Genomic DNA, 22,480 nt, shown 5'->3' on the forward strand with positions numbered 1-22,480 from the left:
TGCTTCCCCCCGCGCCCCCCCTCTCTCAATTCAGCGATTTGATGGACCGTACGCATGACAACCTTTTTTGAAGAGAATTTAGAAGTCCTTTTGAAGCAGAAAACTATTTAGCAACGCAACTTCTGAGACAAAAATTCGTTTGATTACGCTTCATTTTTTTACTTCTGATGCATTTATTTTGCTCGAAAAGTAATTCCAAGGCCACTCGAAGACGGCAAAAGTAGAAAATTTAATTTTTAATCAAAAGTTAATTTTTAAAATAGAAATGTTGCCATACGTGCCATGACTTTATGCCAAATTCTTTCACCGCTAAATAATGTTTATTTGGGTTAGAAAATACAGTTATGCCTTATCATCAGAACTTAAGAGCTTACTAATTTAGATACTATTGATATTCGAGCAATGTTCGATTACAAGGTCATATGACCACCGGGGCTCTCCTTAGGACCCGACTCTTAATAGTAATGAAGCTCGGTTGGAGTAGTTCTTCGTAGGAAAGAATTAAAACTCAAGACCTCTAGACCAGATCAATCAAAGCCCGCTAATGATGATTGCATGAACAGCAACCCAATTTGAAACCCAACATACATTGGATGCAATGTTCTCGAAAGGCCTAATGATCACTGTCATCAGCTTGTGAGGAAGAATGACTAAACTCCCAACCCTCGCGCGATGAAGGGCTCGGCTCAATCAACACGGCGAATCAATGAGAGAAGCTATCCTCTTCGCTTGTACAAACATCTATGAAGGAGCTCCAAAGAACGTAAGCGAAACAAAATCGGGGTCTTTGTATTTTCTTTTCCCCTTTGAAATGCGAGTCGGATCGGTGACAATGGTTTTTCACAAAAGAACCCCTCGTCCCATGTCCAGGAATACATCCTCCATCACGATGGGAACCAAATCGAATCCCTAAAGTAGTGCCCATTTCATTGCCCCGATGCTCTAGGAAGGAGATCCATATTCCAGGCAAGAGGCTGCACAGATTTTGATACTGTCACTGAGAATGTCGAACAAGCCCACCACCAGGTTGCAATGTTATGAGCCTATTTCCAAGCTGGGTTTCCACCTCGAGGTGGTGCATCAGAAGCACCCCCAGGGCGAGGAGGCGGGGTTGAGGATGCATGGGGCACATTGTTCACCGGAGGGACGGGCCCATGCTGCTGTCCAGCAGCACCTCGGGATTGTACATCATATGGTGGACCCTTGGATGCATCATAAGAAGGTCCACTCGGCACCTCATGACCCGGTGCCTTGTACACATTATTGTAATTTCCTCTCTGCATATCGAAACCAGCTCCTCTCTGTGCATCATAACCGAGGCCACCTTTCTGTGGATCATAAATGGGGCCTCGGTATGGATCATAACTGGGTAACCTGTGGGCGCCATAACCAGCCGCAGTTGCATCATAGTTGGGCCTCGGAGGAGCAGGCCTAGATGGAGCTCCAGGATATGCGGGAATTCCAGCGGGCGGAATGGGAGCGGTGGGAGGATTAACCCCAGCATTACCAGCCGCATTTGGCGGAGGAGGTCCGCCAGCCTGTGTACAAAGCAATAAGTGAAGTGAACCAATGCAGTCAATTTGGAATAACAAGAATGCTGCAATCGAGAGAGATTTTGGTGGGGCAAATTAATGTATTTTACCTGAGGAACACCGTAACCATCTCCATGTGCAGTTTGCGCGGAAGAATTTCCAGTAACCTCACTTCCAGCATTTACACTGGGGCCACCTTGTGGTCCTAATAAATTATGACCACGTGTAAATATTTTACAAAACAATGGTAAAAGAAGTAATTGAGGTTGCTAAAGATGATACCAGCTCTTCCTTCAACATTAGATGCATTCGAAAGCTCAGCTCGTAGTTTTTCGACTTCAGTGGCCATGGTAACATAATTCTTCTCCATCACCTGAAGCTGCTGAAGGTGATCATCAAATAATCTCTTCTCGTAATCGAAAGTGATCCTGAAAAATCAGGACAAAAAGCAATGGTGAAAGGACCATCTTAGATGAAGTGAATGAGCCAGAAACATTAGAAGATCAAGCCAAATCATAGATCACCACAAGAAAGAACGGTCAATTTCACCTTTCTCAGAAATGGTTTATCAAGAAAACATTGTCCACGCAATCACAATGAGAGCTTACATGGAGAAATCATGAAAATAGGGGAAAATAGAACAATTTCGTAACAGAGCTATACCGAGTTTTCCGACCTAAAAATTCGAGTCCGCTCAAGAAAAAATAGCCTTTTCTATTGCAGAACCTGCCAAATTCACAGTACCTCACTTGACCGCCTTCTATGTTTCAGTTTAAGGATGGACCACTAAAAAAAGCAACCTCTCCAAGAAAAGTAAATTTGTAATCATATAAATTTGTCAGTCTATAAACTGAACTTTATCTAGAATTGCACATCTATGAACCTGAAAAACACCACCTGTAAGTACCTGCAATGATGGTACTCCTGCCTAAGGCCCTCAAGTTCAGACATCAGAGCAGGAAGCTGTTGCACATCAGCATGTGCCCTTTGAAGATCCTGAGTCAACTGTTGTACTTTAGCAAAAAGTTCCTGCCTTGCTACAATTAACTTCTGAGCATCAGCTCGAGCCTTCTGCAATTCCAACTTAAGAGGTTCTGCCGCTTGGATATCAGCCTCCATCTTAGCAATCCTATCCAGAAGGCTCCTCATCTGCTGTTCTCTCTCAGACTTCACAGCTCCAACTTGAGCATGTAAAATCTGCAACTCATGTTGAGCAGCAGCAAGTTCCTGTCTCAATGCCCCATGAGTATTAGCAAGCCTCTGGTTCTCTGTAGCAAGTCTTTGCATCTCCACATGCTGTGCAGCAAGCTTTTGCTCCATAACTTCTGGTGGGGGAGGCAACATATCTACAGGAGAAAAGGAACCTGGTGGCCGACGTATTCCTGACACAAATGACTCAGTGTGCACCAAGCCAGGACCTGGTATAGGACGTCTTAAATGAGGAGGTGGAATGCGGCTTTTGCTTTCCATTTTTTTGATCAGATTGTTATGATTTCCTGTAAAGAAAATAGCACAGAGAAGATATAACAGGGGCACTTCAGGAAAAAAGGTGACTATGCTAATGAGAGAGCAATAATCCCCTCCAACTCTCATAAATCCTTGGACACCTTAAGCAATAAATGAAAAAAAGAATGAAGAATACCTCACTTGAGAACCAACACAACACAATCCAAGCCAAATGAAGCATCAAAAGATGGATGAATAAGAAGAAAGGAAACTTATGCATCCACAGAAACCACAGGAATGGAACGGGCACAGCAAGTATCAGATAATATTTTTTCCTTTAATGGGCCCACAAATTGCAGCAATAGGTTGGAAGTTCGAACATAGGTACGGTCAGAAAGCAATTGTAATTTGCAGCTCTCGCAGAAATTTCTGTTCGCCAGTTGTTCCAAGAAAAACTATCTATTGCTCTTACATGAAAACTCTGCTAATATATGCATACAACGCATTGGTTTGGACAAAACTAAGTGTATATTATAGATTGTCAAACAAGCGTTACAGCATATAGAGTAACTTAAATTATCAATTTAACAACAAACTCTCCATATATTTTTAACTCTTAAAAGGATAAAACGCATATTACAACTGTGGAGATTATTCATTAACCAGAAGTCTTGAACCCAAACCATACAAGAGATGTCAATGCTCAGGAAATGCATATAGATCCAGAGTTATGCATTTGCTTGAATATGCCAAACTTCAACTTTCCGTCCTATGTAAAGCCCACAGCAGGGGAAAGGAACGAAAATTCTTTAAAACAAGCTTTCTAAACCTCTATCCCAGTATTCATTCCTCAAGTAGTTCTAATTACAAACAGAAATTACACTGATGCCTCAACACATCGAAAGCGAGCTTAAAATGACCAAACACCCACATGACACAAAATATAACCCTTAACACCATTCTAAAAAGACTTTACTATAGAAGATGCCATCTTGTAAGCATATACATGAATCCAATCCCAGTAAGAACATATTCTGCAAATCCCAATGTTCTATACCAATTACCCGCACCGACTCACTACACCACAACTTTACTCATAATTTCCAGAAATTCGCTAGAATCATCACTCTGAGCAACCAGCGTGGACAACTGAATCGAGCAATTTTCGTTCGCGCGCAAAGAAGCGCAAATCAAAACAAGAAAAATAATAAGGGTAAAAGGAATTTGCCCATTCGTCGTCTGTGCATTCTAATCAAAGAAGCGACGAATAGATTGAGATATCACCTGAAACAACCCACAGAAACCGATGACCCACGCCACATCAAAATCACGTCCGAATTTCACGAGCTAAACATGATAAGGAAACAGGATTCTCGACCTCGATTATTAAGGTTTGCAAGAGAAAAAAGAGATACCTTGGAGGAACTCTCTTGGACTGAGAAGAAGGTAAACTACTGATGCTATTGCTAGGAAAACGAATTTGGAGAGGAAGAAGCTCTCCTCTCTCTTCGCTGGTAAAATTGCAGTTTTTATTACTACCCAAGCCCATTTAAAAAAAAAATCGACCAAAAAAGCCTATTTAAAATTGACCCAAAAAGAGCCCATTATAAAAAACAAAAAGCCCATTTAAAAGTCCGGTCTTTCTTCTTTTTTTCTCGCAATTATAGATACATTAAGAATAATTTTACAAAAAAAAAAAAATGTGTATGTTTGTTTCGCGGTGTCAAAAAACATTTTCCTCATTCTCCGAAAAAGTACGACTTTGATCCCGACACTAGGAGCTAGGGCAGAGGGATCCTAACGCCCTTTGCTTAGGTCCTCGGAGGTCAGGCATAAGTCCACAGAGGTTGGGCCTAAGTCCTCGTTGGTCATGCCCAGATATCGGGCTCTTGTGCGCAAGTCACCAATGTCGGAGCGCTGGCCCGTCTAGGCCAAGTCTGAGTTCTCGGCACCTATGCCCAAATTCCAATCCACTACACCTCGAGAAACCTCAATTCTCGAGCTCGGGATCCCGACGCTCGAGTCTGAGGACCCTAGTGGTCAGGGCCGAGCCCCCTGAGGCCAAGGGCCTAGTCCGAGGTGCCTGAGCTTGGGTCCTTGGCACACGAGCCCAGGACCTTGGCAGCCGAGCCTAGGTCCCTCAAGGTCATGCCCGTGACCTCGATGCCCGTGCTCAAGTCTTACCCAGATTTGGAGCTGATGAATTTGATTAGAAAATCTATGCATATTCAACGACTCGGTTAAAAAAAATTAAAACTTCTAAGGCGATTAGGAAAAATACACAAATAGTTTATTACGCAAACATATGCAGCTCTTATATCATGCCCGTCTCTCGGGGAAAATAAATGCAAGTTTTCCTTGTCAAAGATGCAAAAATAATATCCGAAAGTATTATCATTTTCCTGAAAATAATTTATTGGAAAACAATTGCAGGAAATGTCGAAATTTTTACGAAATAAACGGAGCATGAACACGATATACTTTACATGTCACATTGATATTCGTTTTTCCCCTTATACATGACTCTAAAATCATTAGACGCTGAATTCCTTAACACTCATTATAGATATTAATCCTATCCATAACATTTAAACGGTATTCGAAACTTCTGACTTAATTAATCTTTAGAATGCACATAATTTACTGCATTCACGTGTATCGAATAATGAATGGATGATGCTCCATTCAATGCTAGCTTGAGCTAACCCAAAGCACAACTCTATACAAGAGATAAATTATGCGAACGTGGAATTTGTTCATATAAATGAACTTATATGCCTTTTGCTTAATTAGTCTACTAACTTCGATAGCATATGTACATCATTTCCAAAAGTCGTTCTTCTTTTATCTATTGATAAATAAATTATATTTTTTTCTGTAAAATATTACTCCTTTTTGGCCCAGTAAGATCTTATCTTGTTGACTGTACAAGGAGCAACTATCTTTTAACGTGCATTTATTTCGCCGAAAACTTCATAGTAAAGGAAAATATTTTTCATAAAACTCGTTTTCGAGGAAATTAATTAGTTCTTATTTGGTAGACGGTTTAGAGAAAGCGATTTCCTTCCTACCATAAGAGGAACTCGTTTTCCCCTTTTCTCCTAATCTAAGCTTGTTATTTTTCATGAATCGATTAATTTTCCGTCATCCAAATACCAAAAAGTCGAAAAACATCCCACAACAAGTTTCCTTCAAACAAATAAAACCCTTACTATTCATTCATTTCCAAGTTAGAAAGCGAACACGAAAAGTCTTTCTCGATCGTCGAGGTTTTATGGGAAATTTTTATATGCTCTTGGAATTCGACATTCTATTCACCTTTACATAATATAGTACATTAGAATTTGCAACACTTAATATGAGAGATATGAACACATACATCACACTTGGAATTCTCTGAAGACATGTTCAAAAGATTTCTACATAATAAGAAAAAGAAACTCCCGATATGGAACGTTTCCGTAACATCCAGTTACAAAGCATAATATCTCGAAATCAAAGGGTGTTTTGAAGCTACAGGTTGCAAGCTACAACAAAGAAAAAAGGTTGTAAGATGGCTTTATACTGTTTTCAGTGAAAATTGTGTCATGTTGGGAATGTAGTCCCAGCTTTACCCAAACCAGTAGAGGTGCCATTTCATGAGCATGTCGATTGCTCAACCAAACTCCAATGCTAGGAACAAATTTGAAAATTCGCCGAACATTAAGGACCGTTATTCACAGAGTCCGTCCGATGCTATCTTCAGATAATGAAAGGACAGTTTGACATCATGTAAGTATCACGCTCGACAGAAGATGGATCTTGAGCACGTAATTTTGTCGCACAACACTTGCATGATCAAAATCATAGACCATATTCTCACAATTGTGGTGTAAGACTAACAGGAGATTTTAAGGCACTCAATAAGATCATTCAAACAGCAGTTGGCACGCAATCGCAAGGCGAATTCCCAACTGCCAGCAATTATGTTTCCATCCTCAGATCATCTTCACAAGCACATATCCTCTCAAAGGCACGCATTTTCCCCTGCGGAAAAGCCTGCTTATAAGTGGAAAGGGCTCATCTTTCTCGCGGTCTCTTCCTCCAATACATGATGTGAGGGTCCAAGGCACTCGGTGCAATGGCTTCTCTGTCTGTTCATGATTGATATAATAAAAGAGGATCACAACAGATTGCTGAAGGATGAACCAGCAGTTGCAAGACAAATAAAGACGTCCCATTCTTACAGATGTGATCCAGGTCAAAGAAATCGTGGACATTAGTGTTTTTGTGATATTCATATACAAGGTTCTCAACAGAAGTGGTGAGAGATTATATGTATGCCGAATTGAGGAGAGAATCCCATTTATGCTATGTACTAAATTACATCGAAGAAAAAAATGTACCTGAATGGACCGAAAGGCTACCCTTTTTCATCCGCTTAGAGTTTGATAACCCATGGGACCTTGAAGTCCATCTTCTCTTGTGTCATTCCTTCCCATCATGGATGGAATCCAAGGAAACAATTTTCCTAGCTCCTTGCTGATTGTATTTGGCCTTAGTTGCTTGTCATTGATACCATATTTAGCTCTTTCAACCGCTTCCATAATATCCTCCCTTGACACTGCTTCACCGCCTGCAAATTTCCAGAAATCACCATATATCCCTATTCATCATTTCAGCCTTCTCACTTCATGAGATGAGAGAAACCACAATAGATAAAGAGAAAAACAGGGATTTCAAATAGGTAAAAGCAGTTTTCAATATGCCTGAGCCAAGTTACTCAACTTCCAAAGTCCCTTCTTCAGTTTTTGTTTGCAAAAAAGTTTTCAAGATGATTCTTCGTCTGGTTAAGCAATAGCATGAAAAAAATTTGTATAGCAATTCTTTTGACACACCTCTACGAGCAGCAAGCAGAGCCGCTTCATTCACAATATTTGCAAGATCAGCGCCCACAAATCCTGGGGTGAGAGAAGCTACTAGATCACAGATAAGCTCAACGCCTTCCTCAACAGGGACTCCTCTCAGATGTACACCCAAAATCCTTCTCCTTCCTTCCTCATCTGGCTCTCCCACAAGAACTTTTCTTGAGAAGCGACCAGGACGGCAGAGAGCCGGGTCCAATGCTTCAGGTCTGTTGGTTGCTGCAAGAACAATCACTTTTGTGTCTGACTCAAATCCATCCATTTCTGTCAGCAGCTACAGATGTAGAATATATTTAGAATGCAGTTGACGCTAAGTAAGCAATAAAATGACATATCCTTCTACATAGAATCCAATATTTGCATGATGAAAATTCTACCATTCATTTGACCACAGGAAGAACTTTCATACTTAACAAGAGTAGCAGAAGGTCAGCACTACAGATCTCTCAGAATTTTCCAATGTATTGCATGACTAATCACCTCCACCAGTGTAAGCATTGACCAAAGAAGTCAGCCCTCATATAACTGACGTGACGGAATTATAACGACCCTCAACTTCTCTGGTGTTAAACAGCAAATTAAGATAACTGAAATAATTCTGAAAGTTCCATAGCTAAGTTACCTGGTTCAGTGTTTGGTCCCGCTCATCATTGAAGCTTCTACCACGCTTTCCCCCAACAGCATCCAGTTCATCGATAAATATTATTGATGGGGAACATTTTCTCGCAGCAGTGAACAAGTCTCTGATGCGAGCAGCTCCTCTCCCAACAAACAACTCCACAAACTCGCTGGCAGAAACAGTGAAAAAGGGTACTCCAGCTTCTCCCGCAACTGCACGGGCCAGCAGTGTCTTCCCAGTTCCAGGAGGACCCACCAGCAGCACCCCTCTAGGCAACTTAGCCCCTAGCTTTTTGTAGTTAATTGCCCCTTGAAGGCAGGACACTATCTACAAATTGGGACAGATGAGACGCAACGTAAGTATACATTAATTAGCAAAGACAGCCACATTTAAGTAACGTAAGTACTAAGCAGTGAAAAACATTGATATGTCTGGAATGTTTAAGGTCCAACCAGCATTTTATATAAAAGCTATCAAATCAAATGAGCTGATATACCACTTCAGTGAAAAAACTGAAGGACCTTTCCCAGAATGTGTATTAGTCAAACCAACGTAGATAACCAGAAAGACATGGAGAAGGACAGAAGTAACCACACAGAACATTAAAGGAACCAAGCTTGTACAAGCTCCAAGCCTAACTTCATAGAAAAAATCCAAGGAGCCAAAGTAAGATCTATAAGTTCCATTCCGGCATAGCTTTAGAGTGCTCATTACCCAAAGACATGACTTTGAGTTCAAACCAATTGTCAGTAGGAATGACCATCGAATCTTTCACTGGTTTGAGATAGAAGCCAAGTTAGAAGTGTATTAGAATATGAATATTGAAGTAATGTCTATATCTAGACATAAGGATATTCATGATATAAGGTTGGATCTCTCTTCATTCGCTCTATTCGTCACCTCAATGAAATCACAGTAATTGTTGCAAAAGCAAGCAATCTAACAATAAAAATACACAGGACAAAAAAATAAATAGGACACACAAATTTACGCGGTTCGGTCAAGTGACCTACATCCGCGGGAAAAGCAACAACGAATTCTACTATCGATCAAGCGATATAATAGAGATTACAACCATACTCGAGTCGCTCAAACACTTTTAGCGTTTCCCAACCTCCAATTACACCAAACAGCTCATGCAATGTTTAGTCCCATAATTCCTTAGGAAATAATTTCTCAATCTCACGAAGGAATTCATAAATCTTACTCACAAGATTTATTTGGCTTGAACACCAATTCTTCTTGGTTGTAATTCACGAACAAAACCCACGAAGATAATCCACTATCAAGTACTGAGCGGCGCTATATATATATCTTCCAAAGGGACGATCGGTGGCCGAACTCAACATTAAAAGGAAATCCAGGCAAGATATTGTTAACCAAAGTTCAAGTTGGATTTCTTCTTTTAAATTCCATAACCGACTTCAGCTTCAAGAATCTCACATCAACCAGAAGACTAATTTGTGTGCCCCTCCTTTTATTTCAGTTTCACGGCAGAACCATATATTCCCTTTTACGTGACCATTCATCACTTCGCTTCAGCCCGGATTTTATCCATCCATACCCAAGTTGTGGAAGTAGGCAAGTCAAAGGTAACTATCCAATCCCAGACATCAACAATGTATAGCTGAAAATGGACCAGTCAATCAACATGCTATATTCTTAATTGCCACTCATTAACTTAACATTAGTTACTTTTGTCGGGACCAGACAGTTGTAAAGTCCTTCAGCAAGAGCCATCGGGTCAATGGCTGTCAATTTGGGATAAACCAGTTAATCTTGTGGTTAGGAACATATTTGAATGAAATGAACATTTCTGAAGCGTACGTTGTACACTTGTGGAACAAGAGAAACCTTCTCATTGGGCTTTCCTGTGCAAAATTTTGTGCAATGAACGTTTTATCACAGTCATCAAGGCCATTCTGTACTGTTATTGGTGTCTGAGCAGTATCAGAACAATGACACGTAACCATTAGATGGACGAGTCCAACTATAAGCCAAATTAAAAACATGCAGTATTACATGTCCAAGAGAGAACAGCTTACCTCCATAAGCTCAACCTTAGCAGCGTCAACACCCTCAACATCATCAAAGTTGACTGTCTGATTATTAGGCCGCGTCTTTTTTGCGGGGCTATTAGCAGCAGAAAGTTGTCGATAAAGAAGCCACATCAGTGGAGTCAAAGGAATCCACAATGATATTATAGTTATCAACGTATTCCTGACGGACATCAATACCGACTGAGGGGCTGAACTATACGTTGTTCCTTTTTCTCTCATCAAACTTAGAAGAAACTTTTCATCATGATCAATCTTCCGAGTGGAAAGCTGCCACTGTGGCATAGCAGCACGTGCTCTCAATGATTTCTTAGGCATGCTTGCACCAATCATCTTTCCAGCTGGAACAACTTCCTTCTCTTCAGTTATATCATCCCAAATTCCAATCGGAGCATTACTCTCTGTCGACTTTTCCCCTGGAAATTTATCATCTACACCACTTCCTGAGCTTGTGTTGTAATATATCCGACGAGACCCTTCTTCGAGCAAAACCTTAGTAACATTGCCATTTTGAAGGCTCATGATAAAGTCCGAGTAAGGAACAAGTTTTGGAGAAGGCAAAGCCGTTACTTTCAGAAAAATATAACAAAGAGCCAACGCTACAGAAACTGAAGCTGAAAGAGTCACTCTCTTCAAATTCTTCCTCAAGAACACCCCCAAATCATTCAACGTGGACATAGCAGAGACCCTCTTGAATCTCGAGGCCAACAACCGAAGTCTGGGGCGCAATCTCAGCGAGAATTTCCTCCTAATACCACTGCGTCTTTTCCTCACATAACCCCGCTCAATATCACTAAGTTCACCGCTCCCGGTCTCGTTTCTACTTCTACAGGACAACCCGGGGGGCGACTTAGAACTGCCGCGAAACACCCACGGCCGAATCCAATTATGTCTAGAGAGCTTTGGTATTGAATCAATATTACACGACAACCCATGTTCAGATTTGCACAAAGTTTGGAACTTCACTAGACGAAACAGAGCAAGACCGCCGCGAACACTGCGATCCGCGCAAGAACCGGTCTTTCCAGCGTGAACGACCAAGAGTTCTCGAGACTTGAAGAACCGATTATTGCAAATGACAGAAAGACAAGCCATGTCCTAGCATACACCAAGAATGTCTACATACACATCGTTTCCAATACTATTTGCAATCTACCACAGTGGAAGAACGCGAACTTTGGCAAAAAAATTGGAGGTCAATATAGTCTGCGGAGAAGAAAGATGGAACCTTGAAAGCCACTGATAATGGTGGGATTTGGGGATAACCAAAAGGAGCCAATCTGAAATCACCTTGTTGTCATCGGTTCGAGGAGAGGGAAATCAAGAATGAGCACGAGACGGGGGACTTCTCAGGCTGAGTGACACTGACTGCGTTACTCGCCGCGGGCCGTGAGAGGATAAGAAACGGCGGAGCATTTTGCCGAAATGTTGGGCGTAGTTGGAATTTTAAGCCATCGTTTATTACACAAAAAATAAACGATTAAAAAGTATTTTTTTTAAAAGATTTTTGTGGTCGAAAAATATTTTTTATTAATAAATAATAAATTTTTATTACTCACAAAATTAATATACATATTTTTTATTGATTAATTATTTCAAGCAATACAAATAATTAATTTAAATAAAATATTTTTTGAACCACTTAGTTAGTTTCACAAAAAATGAATAAGTAATCATTTTTAAAAGAGTTTAACCAAAGAGCATTTTCGTCATTTATTTTTTTTAAATACTTTTCTATTTTTCATTTCATTTCTTTTTTTACCCGTTTATTTTTCCTTTTTCTCCCCTCTTCCCTTCTCCTCCCCTCCCTAGGCCATTGCCGGCCTCGGGCAAGGGTGTCGGCGTCGGGTGAGGGCGATCTCACAAGCCGAGGGGAGGGCAAGGGCGACCCTCGCCGACATCGACCGAGGGAGCCCTTGCTCGATGCTGGCCCAAGCGAGGGTAGCCCGACCTTGGCCCAAGTGAGGACGGTAATGGCTTGGGGATGGGAGAAAAAGAAAAAGAAAAGAAATGGCAAAAGAAAAAAAATTAAAAATTTAAATGACAAAAATTTCCTCCAGTCATTCCCTTCTTTGAAATAATTTACACACTTCAAGTCCTTGCTCAAAATAAGGCTCACCTTAGGTCTTTATTTGAGAAAATGACAGATCTTCAAGCCCTTTTTTGGAAGTTTCTCAAAAATAGATGAATGAAATTATTTTTCGTCGTCCATGAAAATGTTTAAATTATTTCGATGGATAATTATTTGATGTGATGCATGCGATCATTTTTTATGAAATTTTTTTTAAAATTATTTATTTTTCTCAAAACAAATAAAAACCGATATGTTTTTTCGATGCATTTGTTTTCCTTATTTTGGCCAGCGAGACGCATGGAAATTGGAGAGAGTTTTATCATCGCATGGATTCGAGTACATGCATGCATCCTCTGTCTACTTACACCACTAAACTTGGTAATTTCGTCACGAGACTCTTTAAATTAAGTGGCTTAGATACATTTAAGACGCATACTTGTGAGTTTTACAAGCTCAAAGATTGCAGTAACGTACAGGTCGATTGACATTGGGAGACACTCCACTTAAAAGTTAAAGACTCGTGGTACATAAAATTATTCACACTCAATAGTGTCAAAAATCAAACATGCCATGAGATTAATCTAAGATCCTGTTCCGTTCATTTCGCGAAAAACAACTTTCAAAAAGATATTTTTCGAATTTATCAATGTTCATTTCATAGCAAATAAATAAGTCAAGGAAAATATTTTTCACTCATCGAAAAACTATTTTCAAAAGTGGGGAAGATCATTTTCTCGTTTTCACGAGAAGAAATCATTTTCCCCTCATTTTATCTCCGTTTATCACTTCACCTTCAATTCCTTTTTAAATATTTAAAAAAATTACAAAAAATTAATAAGTCTTTATCTTTATGTTTTATTTTTGAGGAATCATTCATCAGTGGTTGTGAATGAATGATTTTTTTTTTTTAAATCTTTTCGACCTTGGTTATGTAGGAGCAATTCAGAAAAATTGAGAAATAGAACCATCCGATTTGATTCGTTCTCAACATCCATGAGATGATCCTTTTGCCGACAGATGCTCCTATTACACTCGTAGTCTCAGAAGGATGAGAACCAACTATGTCGCATTCACATTGAGAATTCAAGTATTATATACGTCATTAGTTCGATCCTTTGTAGGAATACCCACTTTTAATGATTCTTGATTTTTCTCTCTTTTTTTTTTTCTTCTTCGTCGGACGATGAGCTTTGAGCTCGTCATATCTCGGCAACCCTTGAGCTCATTAGATCATGGCAAGCCTTGCTGGCATGTGGCGAGGCTCTAGCTCACCCGCAACCGATTCCCGTGACCGCAGACCGGCCGAAGAAGAAGGGAAAATTTAAAAAATGAGAAAAATAAAAATAGAATTTAAAAAATGTAAAAAAATAAAGAAATAAAAAATAAAAAAAAAACTATTAGAAGGAGTGCACGGACAAAAACCAAATTTGAATTTTCACGACGAAAAATATTTTTCAATTTATTTTTAGGTTCCAACCGAACACCGCAAAATATTATCATTTTTCTAAAATGCATTTTCCAGCAACACCTTAGTTTCCACGAAACGAACCAACTAACATTTTTAACCTTCGCACTCTTGATAATGAATGCTTTCGCAACTCTCTTATTGTCCACCAAATAATCAAAGGCATATAACGCAAGGGTGGCTTAACCAAAACCTTCAACCTCCATCACTTCTTTGTAGAGCTCGGCAACATTCAATTGATTTTTACTCGTCATAAAATGCCATTCATGAATGACTCTCTTCTCAGAATATCTGTCGCCCCATGAAATTGTCATCCTCCATAACTAACATACCAAATGCCGTCACCGGCATTGTTGCACCCATTATTGCTCCATTAACATCAATTTTTTTCCTTCTACAATCAATAATAAGAATTCTCACTTCTTAATCTCAGAGCCAATCAAGACGTATATTTATCTCAAAGGTAAACCCAACGACAAACGTTCAAACGAAATAAAAAAAGTCATAAAAAAGTAAAGACAAATGCAGCTTAACTTACATTTTAATAGACATCTTGCAAGCTCAAAATGACTAGACTTTTCAGGAATCCAAACTCGATCCGTTGAGTTTACTAGAGAAACTATAGAAAGGTTCAAGAGCTTTGGACTCGGTGCAGTAGCAACACATGTGCGCGATGGCTAGATTATAGACAAAAAGGCTTATGAATGATTTCAACGAGGCATTGCAATACATTATAATCAATTGTTTTCTTTCCATCTTGTCATTTTAACAAACACTTTTCATGCTTTTAATAATATGAATTGCACAGTTCAAGGAAACAAAAAATGATAATGCTGTCTATCCCCCAAGTGAACCAAAATATGAAATGCAAAATCTATGAACTACTTTATCAGATTCTACACAAGAAACTATAGGAAAGTTCTTTCAATCAAATTCTATGCAGCAACTAGCCAAAGAATATTCTCAATGTTGCCAAAGAAAGTGTCAATGCTATGAAAACTCTGTCCGATCGAAATCATAAAACGAACCATGATAAAATTGGAATACTCGTCAAACCATGAAACACGGATGACTCGACTCATCTTGATAGATTACCTCGTGTTTCATAAAAGCACATATTGCCGAAAATTTCGAGCAAATCAACGAAAAATCGGGCAAAGAGTCAAGCGGTAAGATATATTACATTATAGCTATGCGGTGACGTAGAATCTCCAATAAGCTTGATAAATGGAAAATCTAGGATCTACGAAAATTTTGAAATTGATTTTTAAGATTTTGCTTGAAGAAGATCATCGAAAACGATAATCATCAAATTTTCAGAAGTTATTTTCAAATTGGAGAGGGGAGAGAGAACCTGGGGCTATGTTGAGCATCATTGAAGAAGAGCTAGCTTCAATGACGAAGATGAAGAACGTTAGTGAAGAAGAGCAGAACCTTCCATGACCAAGATGATGAGCAAAGTAGAGGCTTTTGTTTTTTTTTTTTTTTTTTTTTTTGCGCGGGGGGGGGGGGGCATATGAAAAGAGGAGTACATAACTTCAAGACGAAGATGCAAATCCCACAAATTAAATAAAATAAGTAAATCTGAAAAGTGAATCAACTTATTGCTGCTTGCAAAGATCGGCTTCTTTCCTAAAGATGGATTTGTTGAACCATCAAAGCTTGTACGACGGCCAATTATCGAATCTCACGTCATCATCGGTGATGACCACACATCGAGAAATTCCTCTTTAGTAACTATGGTTTTGTCATTAGGTAGTGCGCGCCTAGGTTCGGAGTCCCCATCATCATCATCGTATTAAAACTATAACAATACTAATATGTTGTAGAAACACAAAAAACATCTAATTAATCCCGGATCTATCTCTAGATCGGGATACAAGAGCACACAAATCTAAATCTAGCTTTAGATAGGGAGAGAAGGGCTACTAATTAGATTGCAAATCACTCTCAAATAAGCCCATTCTGTTGAAGACAGCAGCAAAAAAAAAACCACCAAGACTTGTGGAGTGCTCGACTATTTGGGACAAGCACTCGAAGCCGAATCTAGCAAATTCTTTCGAGGTAGAGTTGAAGAAAGGAAAAAAGAGCGAATGAAAGAGTGTCCCTACATAGAAAGCAAAAGAGTGAGATTTGGGAAAGTGTTTTCACCTTCTTATTTTGGGAGTTCACTTTTCTTAATCTTATGAATAAATTTTCTGTTGACCGAAAAATATTTTTCGCATACCACATCATTTTCAACAAATCAAACAGCATTGAATCAAAACGGATGAAAGTCCCGAAAACACTTTCCCTGGAACAAACACAATCGAAGCACACAAATTCAATCCTTAACAAGTCAGCCAATTTTGTGGACATACTTTCTATTTTTTTTCCCCTTTTGATCTGTAAAAGCTTAAGGGGGAGGGGAGGTTATTCCATACTAAGGTCAGGATATGATGATATGCAATAAGCAAATGTTAAAAATAGTAGTCTTCCAAGTCCATGTGCCCGTGGTGCTCACGAATGAACCAACTTCGGACACGGTACTCTCCAGCCCCAACCCCCAATCGCTCTACAAGCAATGCGGCATGCATGTTGGCTAATGTGAAATTAGAGAAGTGATTATTTGAGTTATTGGACTCATCTAAGCAATTGATAATAATCCGTCGCATCACTTGGTATATTAATTTTTGGACGAATTTCAATATAGGCAGCATAATCATAATTCTTTCTTTATTAGGATGAATTTCAACTCATCTCATCGGCACTATGTTTGAAAGAAACAGTAGAAGGTGAAAAAGTAAGGTAGCGCACCGCGCATGTCCCTTGAACGGGGACGCGAATTTGAAAAGCCAAATTACCAATTTAAGACAAGTTTCAACTTGAAATAAATATATGGTTAATTGTATAAGACTTGTCTACTTAGTATATTGCTAAAAAGAATAGGTGACACATCAATTTGCTTTAGGACTAAATTGCAAAATCACATGAAAATAAGAATCTAAAATGGAATTGGCCGCAAATTGGAAAAGCCAAATTACCAATTTAAGACAGGTCACAACTTGGAATATATGGTTAATTGTATAAGACTCGTCTACTTAGTATATTGCTAAAATGAATAGGGGACACATCAATTTGCTTTAAGGACTAAATTGCAAAATCACATGAAAATAAGAATCTAAAATGGAATTAGCCGCAAATAACGTGCCGGAGAAATATATGAAAAAATCGTTTTCTCTGGACCGAATTAACTGTAACGAGCCAATCGCCATTTGTTGTATCTGCAACAGAACGAAAGCGAAAGCAAGGAAGCTGCCATTTTCGGAAGCTGTCTTATGATACTGTACGATGCTCCTTAGCTGTTCATCCTCATTTCGCCCTTTCTCAGTCGATTCGACCCGACACTGAGCTCGATGATTTGATTCGCCGATCACGCTCGCAAAGCCTTTTGAGAGGAGAAGAATCTCCAATTCCCAGGTTCGTCCTCGCGAAATTTTAAAAATTCCCATGTTAATTCACTGATTCGCCTTCGATTTTCTTGCCATGCTTCTTAGGTCTTGTTCTGAGTCGGATACGATGAAACGGAATTTTTTTTTTTGTTTCCTTCGGTTTTCTTGGCTGTAGTTGTTTGTCTGTTGAATTTGAGGTGACGATTGACGAGTCGTTTGTGCTGGCATTGATACGCGCTTCTGTCCTGTTGTGGCGTGAACTGGGTGGAATTTCGCTCTGAATATTGATATTGCCTCCTGGGTTTGTTTTCTCTGCCTGGAGTTTGGGAACTTTCTGGTGTTCCGCTGGTTGTCTGGACTCCGGTTTCTGTGAGGTGTGTTGCTGATATCGTTGATGTTAATAGTCTTTTTGAGCTTTTGCAGCTACTGGTGATCTGTGCCTAGTCCTTCCTTACTGTGTATTGCATTTTATGCCGCTGTGATGCTTTCATTAGTTTGATGTTGGTATCTCAGTTTAATTAATTGGGCCCCACTTTTCTTGTCCGGTTTGTAGACTTGCAAGGCCGGGAGGCCCTTTTTATCTTTGTGATGATATGTTGTCAACCTTATGTCACGGTTTTCCCAAAAGATTTTGCGTTTTCCTTTTCCTTTCCCAGGTCTTGAAAGATGACCATGTAGTAGAAGAAGATTAATCCGTGGTATGTATTTTGATACGCTGGAGCTTCGCTTTGACATTTGACATGGAAAAGAAACGAACAGACGATTGCGAAGTGGGGCCACTACCTTCACCGAGACCATTGGACAGATTTGGTTTCGTCAAGCAGGATGTAAATAGCTCTCCTGAAGGCGTAAACAAGGGGAAGTCAAAGGATGAGTTTGAAAGGTATGATCTTCATTCTCTTCAACAGGTTTGTTGGATCATTCAATAAAAAGCAGTGTGATCACGAGAATCTGCCAAATGAATTTCTCTGTTCTCAGGGAGGAAAGAAGGGTTAAGAAATGGAGGAAGATGATTGGGGTTGGAGGTAGTGATTGGAAACATTATGTTAGGAGGAAGCCTCATGTGGTAAAAAGACGAATAAGGAAAGGAATTCCAGACTGTTTGAGGGGTCTTGTCTGGCAGCTGATATCTGGAAGTCGTGATCTTTTGCTGATGAATCCTGGGGTTTATGAGGTGATCATCTTCTGTACTTGTTTCTGCTTAAATAATTTCCTAGCGTATGTGTTTTTCTGCTTGGGACTCTAAGCATTTTTCAGCTAAATAAACCACAAGTCTGCTAAATTTCCATTGAATTCTCAAGCATGTCATAGATAACTAAGCAATGCGTCATTCCGAAATTTTTATGCGTACATTGGGAAACAGGAGGAGGGAGGGAGGCTTAATGGAATTTTAATGACATACGGCAAGCCTGCAGTTTAAAGATATCAACTGCCTGAAAAAGGGAAAATATAGTCCTTTTCCAGAATTTGTTCAACTTTTTCTAACTTGTGCATTTATTTAATTCACGACAACTTAATTTCCTACATTTTCCCCCCAACATCAAGCAAGGCCAATCATGCTGATACGATACAAGCATATATTTTGCAGCAATTGGTGATATACGAGACATCAGCTTCGGAGCTGGACATAATTCGCGATATTTCTAGAACCTTTCCTTCCCATGTTTTCTTTCAACAGAGACATGGACCAGGTCAGAGGTCCCTGTACAATGTTCTGAAGGCATATTCTGTCTATGATAGGGACGTTGGATATGTTCAGGTTTGACTATTTGTTGTATGAGCATATGGCTCGTTTTATTCTGCTTTAAAGTGGCCAACATTATTAGTTCAAATGCAGGGCATGGGCTTTGTAGCTGGGCTATTGCTTCTCTATATGAGTGAAGAAGATGCATTTTGGTTATTGGTAGCATTACTGAAAGGAGCTGTTCATTCTCCCATGGAAGGCTTGTATATGGTACTTCGTTGGTGCTTGAGATACCCACTTTGGCATGTTCAACCTAGAATGTGCTAGCTTTTATATATGTCTTACAGCTCTTTTTATCCTATCTAGAGCTAAGCAGAATCTTGTTACCTATCTTAGACAATAAACTGCAGCTATCTGGTCGAAGCATAACTGCTTTGCGTAGTTCATCTGGTCTAGCTGTGTGACCATTTTCCTTTCTTTGGATGGGCAAACTGAGGATCCACTTAATGATTAGTGGTCACAATTCGAAAGCAACCCCACTTCCTCTGCTCCTGCTGTTGCAAATGATTTTCCTGTCCAGTGCTTGTAATGTTTCAAACAACGGCCTCTCCTGTTCTCCCGCACAAGCCTGTGAGCTGGGATGCTGGGATTGCGCAAGCAATAGGGATGCACTTAGCTCAAACATACAACAATAAGCATGCAACTGGCAAATGTTTGCACCTTAAGCACAAAGGGAGGTTGGACATTTCAGTGAACTTAATATTCCCATTTCTCAGATAATAAACTTTGAGTCCTACGAGCAAATTCAAGATAGCAGTTGAAGCCCCTAAAATTGCCCACGACTTCAACTGGACCATGCCAGGCTGGAATGCTATATGGAAGGAAACTCCTAAAATAAGGGAAACATCTAATTTTTTAATTACAAATTAGACAAATATGTTTAAGTCTAATCCTTCAACATGGATGTGGAGGTGGCTACACATTATTTTTGTGGCATTATGCTCTATGTTGTAGGAAATTGAACGCCTTATCCTTTGGTCAGCACTATATCCCCCTCTGCTTTGTGTGAATTGTTGATTTTTCTTAGCATATGGTTGCTTTCTTGTCTTTATTATCATCAAAATTTGTTTCTTAGATAGGCTGTACTGCTGACTCCTGTCAGAAGCAGCCGTCTCTTAGGGAACATGAGGTTGCTAATTGAGATTATAAGAACAAATTATTTGCTGTTTTTTCTCTTGCTTATTTCATTGTTCTGATGTAAAGAAGGTAATATATTTCTTCTGCATTGTTTAGATCTAATACATTCCTCATTCATTTCTTTAGTTTGCTGCTTCTTTCTAGTTTTTGATAGAACGTCACAAGGAGAATGTTTGATGACTAGTTAAATTGCCTATTTTAATGTGGCCCCCAGACAAAAAAAAAGAAAAGAATTGCCTATTTTCCCTTGTTGATCTGGGCTTTGATTCAAATCGTGTCTAGGATGAAGAAAATTTCAGTACTCTCAGTCTCTGAGAACTACTCTTTTCATACCATTGTTAGGTGGGGCTACCATTGGTTCAACAGTATCTTTTTCAGTTTGATCACTTGGTGAAAGAACACTTGCCAAAGCTGGGGGAGCATTTTAGTGAAGAAATGATAAATCCCAGCATGTATGCAAGTCAATGGTTCATCACAGTGTTTGCGTACTCTTTCCCATTTCACCTGGCTCTTCGAATTTGGGATGTTTTTCTCTTTGAGGTTGGTAGCTGGCAAAATTAACATTACTTTCTCTTTGAAAGCACCATTATGTTGTTGGAAATTCTTAGACAATTTTGTATGTTTTGAACAGGGTGTCAAAATTGTCTTCAAAGTCGGTTTGGCTTTGTTAAAGTATTGTCATGATGAGTTGGTCAGTATCTATGCACATACCTCCCCCAATGCTGTTAGTTTCTGCATGCTGATGAGGAAAATTTCTTGTTTGTCAGGTCAAATTACCATTTGAGAAGCTTATTCATGCTTTGCGTAACTTCCCTGAGCATGCAATGGATCCAGATACATTATTGCCGATGGCTTACTCAATTAAGGTTTGACTTGCCAATGCTCATTGTTTCTTCTGGTCATGTCAACTTTTGCAGTCGCAGATTCCATTTTTTTTTTTTTAATAAAAAAGATGCTTGTTACTACAGTGACATTGCAGGATCTTTTTGCTTCAGGAATTATGGTTGCCTGACCATTTGGTCTGTGCCTCACTTATTAAGAGAGTAAAATCCAAGGGACAAGATATCGATTTCTTTTAAATAAATGTTTCTTCAGTTTTGTTCTTAATGAATTAATCTTCAATACGACATGAAATGGAGATTATTGATCTTGTTCGCTTATATGTTGCATGACCAAATTCAAGACTCTTTCCCTGCAAATGCTTCAAGAGTCGTATAGTTTTGTCGGCCAAGGCCTCAAGTGCTTCTTGGATGTTTGTGGTTGATTCTTGTTCCAGCTCTCTGTCATAGATCTTTGTGTATGATCAGGTAGCAAAACGCTTGGAAGAATTGAAGGAGGAGTATGAGAAGAGGAACGGAAAAGCACTTAAATCTGCTGAGAGTGCTGCTAAACAGAACCACAATAAAGGTTTCTCCTCGTAGATATTCAAGGCAGAACTTGCTCATTCACATGGAAGAGAATCTCCCTGCTCTATTTTTCGTGGCCAATGATGTCAACAGAAATTCCAAATATGACCGAACGCTGTGGCTTGATGTACATTTCATGATTGGTTCAAGGTGAAGTTTGGCATTAAAATTGGATCACGTCACCTCAATAAGAGCGCATTGCGAAGAAGCTTTCTTGGAGTGGGAATAAAACGGGTGTCATGCGCTTTAGATGTTTGCTGATGTTCTTCCAACTTGACACCGGAAGCTCTCACAGTGGTTCGCGTGACTTCCTTCCCATCTCACGTCTCCTGGAGCTCGTGCTACGTTTGAGGCATTATAACTCGAGTACAAAATTTTGTCAATCCTGTGGCTTAGGTTTCTTGTTTGCCCTTCATCTGCGGCTACTGTTTGATCCGCAAGAGGTACCACGGTTGCTCCTGTGTGCTTACTGCTCGGTGTGGCCAGATGCTCTGTTGTTTGCTGAAGTCGTCCGAGTGATTCACTCGTCTCTCTGATTATTTTCTTGCTTCGATAGCTTCTCGTAACCGTGATTTCTTCTGGGATTGCTCCTCTACACATTGGTGCTAGCAAAGATGGAGGGGGTTTATTGACCACTGTTCTCTCTCTTAGTATCTTCAAAATTC

General features: G+C 39.6%; 3 protein-coding genes across 11 annotated transcripts; 1 reads left to right on the top strand and 2 right to left on the bottom strand.

The window, feature by feature from the left end:
• Positions 1 to 536: 536 nt before the first annotated feature.
• On the bottom strand, positions 537 to 4,510 carry LOC115753450 (protein FLX-like 2). 4 transcript variants are annotated; one of them, XM_030692060.2, is made up of 5 exons: positions 4,400 to 4,510; positions 2,440 to 3,038; positions 1,815 to 1,960; positions 1,643 to 1,740; positions 537 to 1,538 (listed from the first exon to the last, which is right to left on the bottom strand). In XM_030692060.2, the coding sequence occupies exons 2-5, from the start codon at positions 3,000 to 3,002 to the stop codon at positions 1,044 to 1,046; spliced, it is 1,302 nt and encodes a 433-aa protein (XP_030547920.1). In that variant the 5' UTR covers positions 3,003 to 3,038; positions 4,400 to 4,510; the 3' UTR covers positions 537 to 1,043. The 4 variants fall into 4 exon arrangements, with proteins under 4 accessions (XP_030547920.1, XP_030547919.1, XP_048128469.1 ...); XM_030692059.2 differs by having other exon boundaries at positions 2,440 to 3,028; positions 4,394 to 4,480; XM_048272512.1 differs by lacking the exon at positions 4,400 to 4,510 and adding an exon at positions 4,073 to 4,096 and having other exon boundaries at positions 2,440 to 3,028.
• Positions 4,511 to 6,370: 1,860 nt separating this feature from the next.
• LOC115753448 (probable inactive ATP-dependent zinc metalloprotease FTSHI 3, chloroplastic) lies at positions 6,371 to 12,002 on the bottom strand. 4 transcript variants are annotated; one of them, XM_030692056.2, is made up of 5 exons: positions 10,547 to 11,999; positions 8,505 to 8,828; positions 7,856 to 8,156; positions 7,364 to 7,593; positions 6,371 to 7,016 (listed from the first exon to the last, which is right to left on the bottom strand). In XM_030692056.2, the coding sequence occupies exons 1-4, from the start codon at positions 11,651 to 11,653 to the stop codon at positions 7,391 to 7,393; spliced, it is 1,935 nt and encodes a 644-aa protein (XP_030547916.1). In that variant the 5' UTR covers positions 11,654 to 11,999; the 3' UTR covers positions 6,371 to 7,016; positions 7,364 to 7,390. The 4 variants fall into 4 exon arrangements, 3 of the variants coding, with proteins under 3 accessions (XP_030547916.1, XP_030547915.1, XP_048128349.1); XM_030692055.2 differs by having other exon boundaries at positions 6,371 to 7,111; XM_048272392.1 differs by lacking the exon at positions 6,371 to 7,016 and having other exon boundaries at positions 7,158 to 7,593.
• Positions 12,003 to 17,357: 5,355 nt separating this feature from the next.
• Positions 17,358 to 22,450, top strand: LOC115753414 (EVI5-like protein). Of its 3 annotated transcripts, none has more exons than XM_030692017.2 (9): positions 17,360 to 17,556; positions 18,185 to 18,411; positions 18,507 to 18,702; positions 19,117 to 19,287; positions 19,366 to 19,482; positions 20,752 to 20,949; positions 21,041 to 21,100; positions 21,177 to 21,275; positions 21,717 to 22,450. In XM_030692017.2, the coding sequence occupies exons 2-9, from the start codon at positions 18,269 to 18,271 to the stop codon at positions 21,828 to 21,830; spliced, it is 1,098 nt and encodes a 365-aa protein (XP_030547877.1). In that variant the 5' UTR covers positions 17,360 to 17,556; positions 18,185 to 18,268; the 3' UTR covers positions 21,831 to 22,450. The 3 variants fall into 3 exon arrangements, with proteins under 3 accessions (XP_048128785.1, XP_030547877.1, XP_030547878.1); XM_030692018.2 differs by lacking the exon at positions 17,360 to 17,556 and adding an exon at positions 17,583 to 17,902; XM_048272828.1 differs by lacking the exon at positions 19,117 to 19,287 and having other exon boundaries at positions 17,358 to 17,556.
• The last annotated feature ends 30 nt before the right edge of the window (positions 22,451 to 22,480 follow it).

This window comes from Rhodamnia argentea, chromosome 11, assembly GCF_020921035.1.
Source record: "Rhodamnia argentea isolate NSW1041297 chromosome 11, ASM2092103v1, whole genome shotgun sequence".
Lineage (NCBI taxonomy): Eukaryota > Viridiplantae > Streptophyta > Magnoliopsida > Myrtales > Myrtaceae > Rhodamnia > Rhodamnia argentea.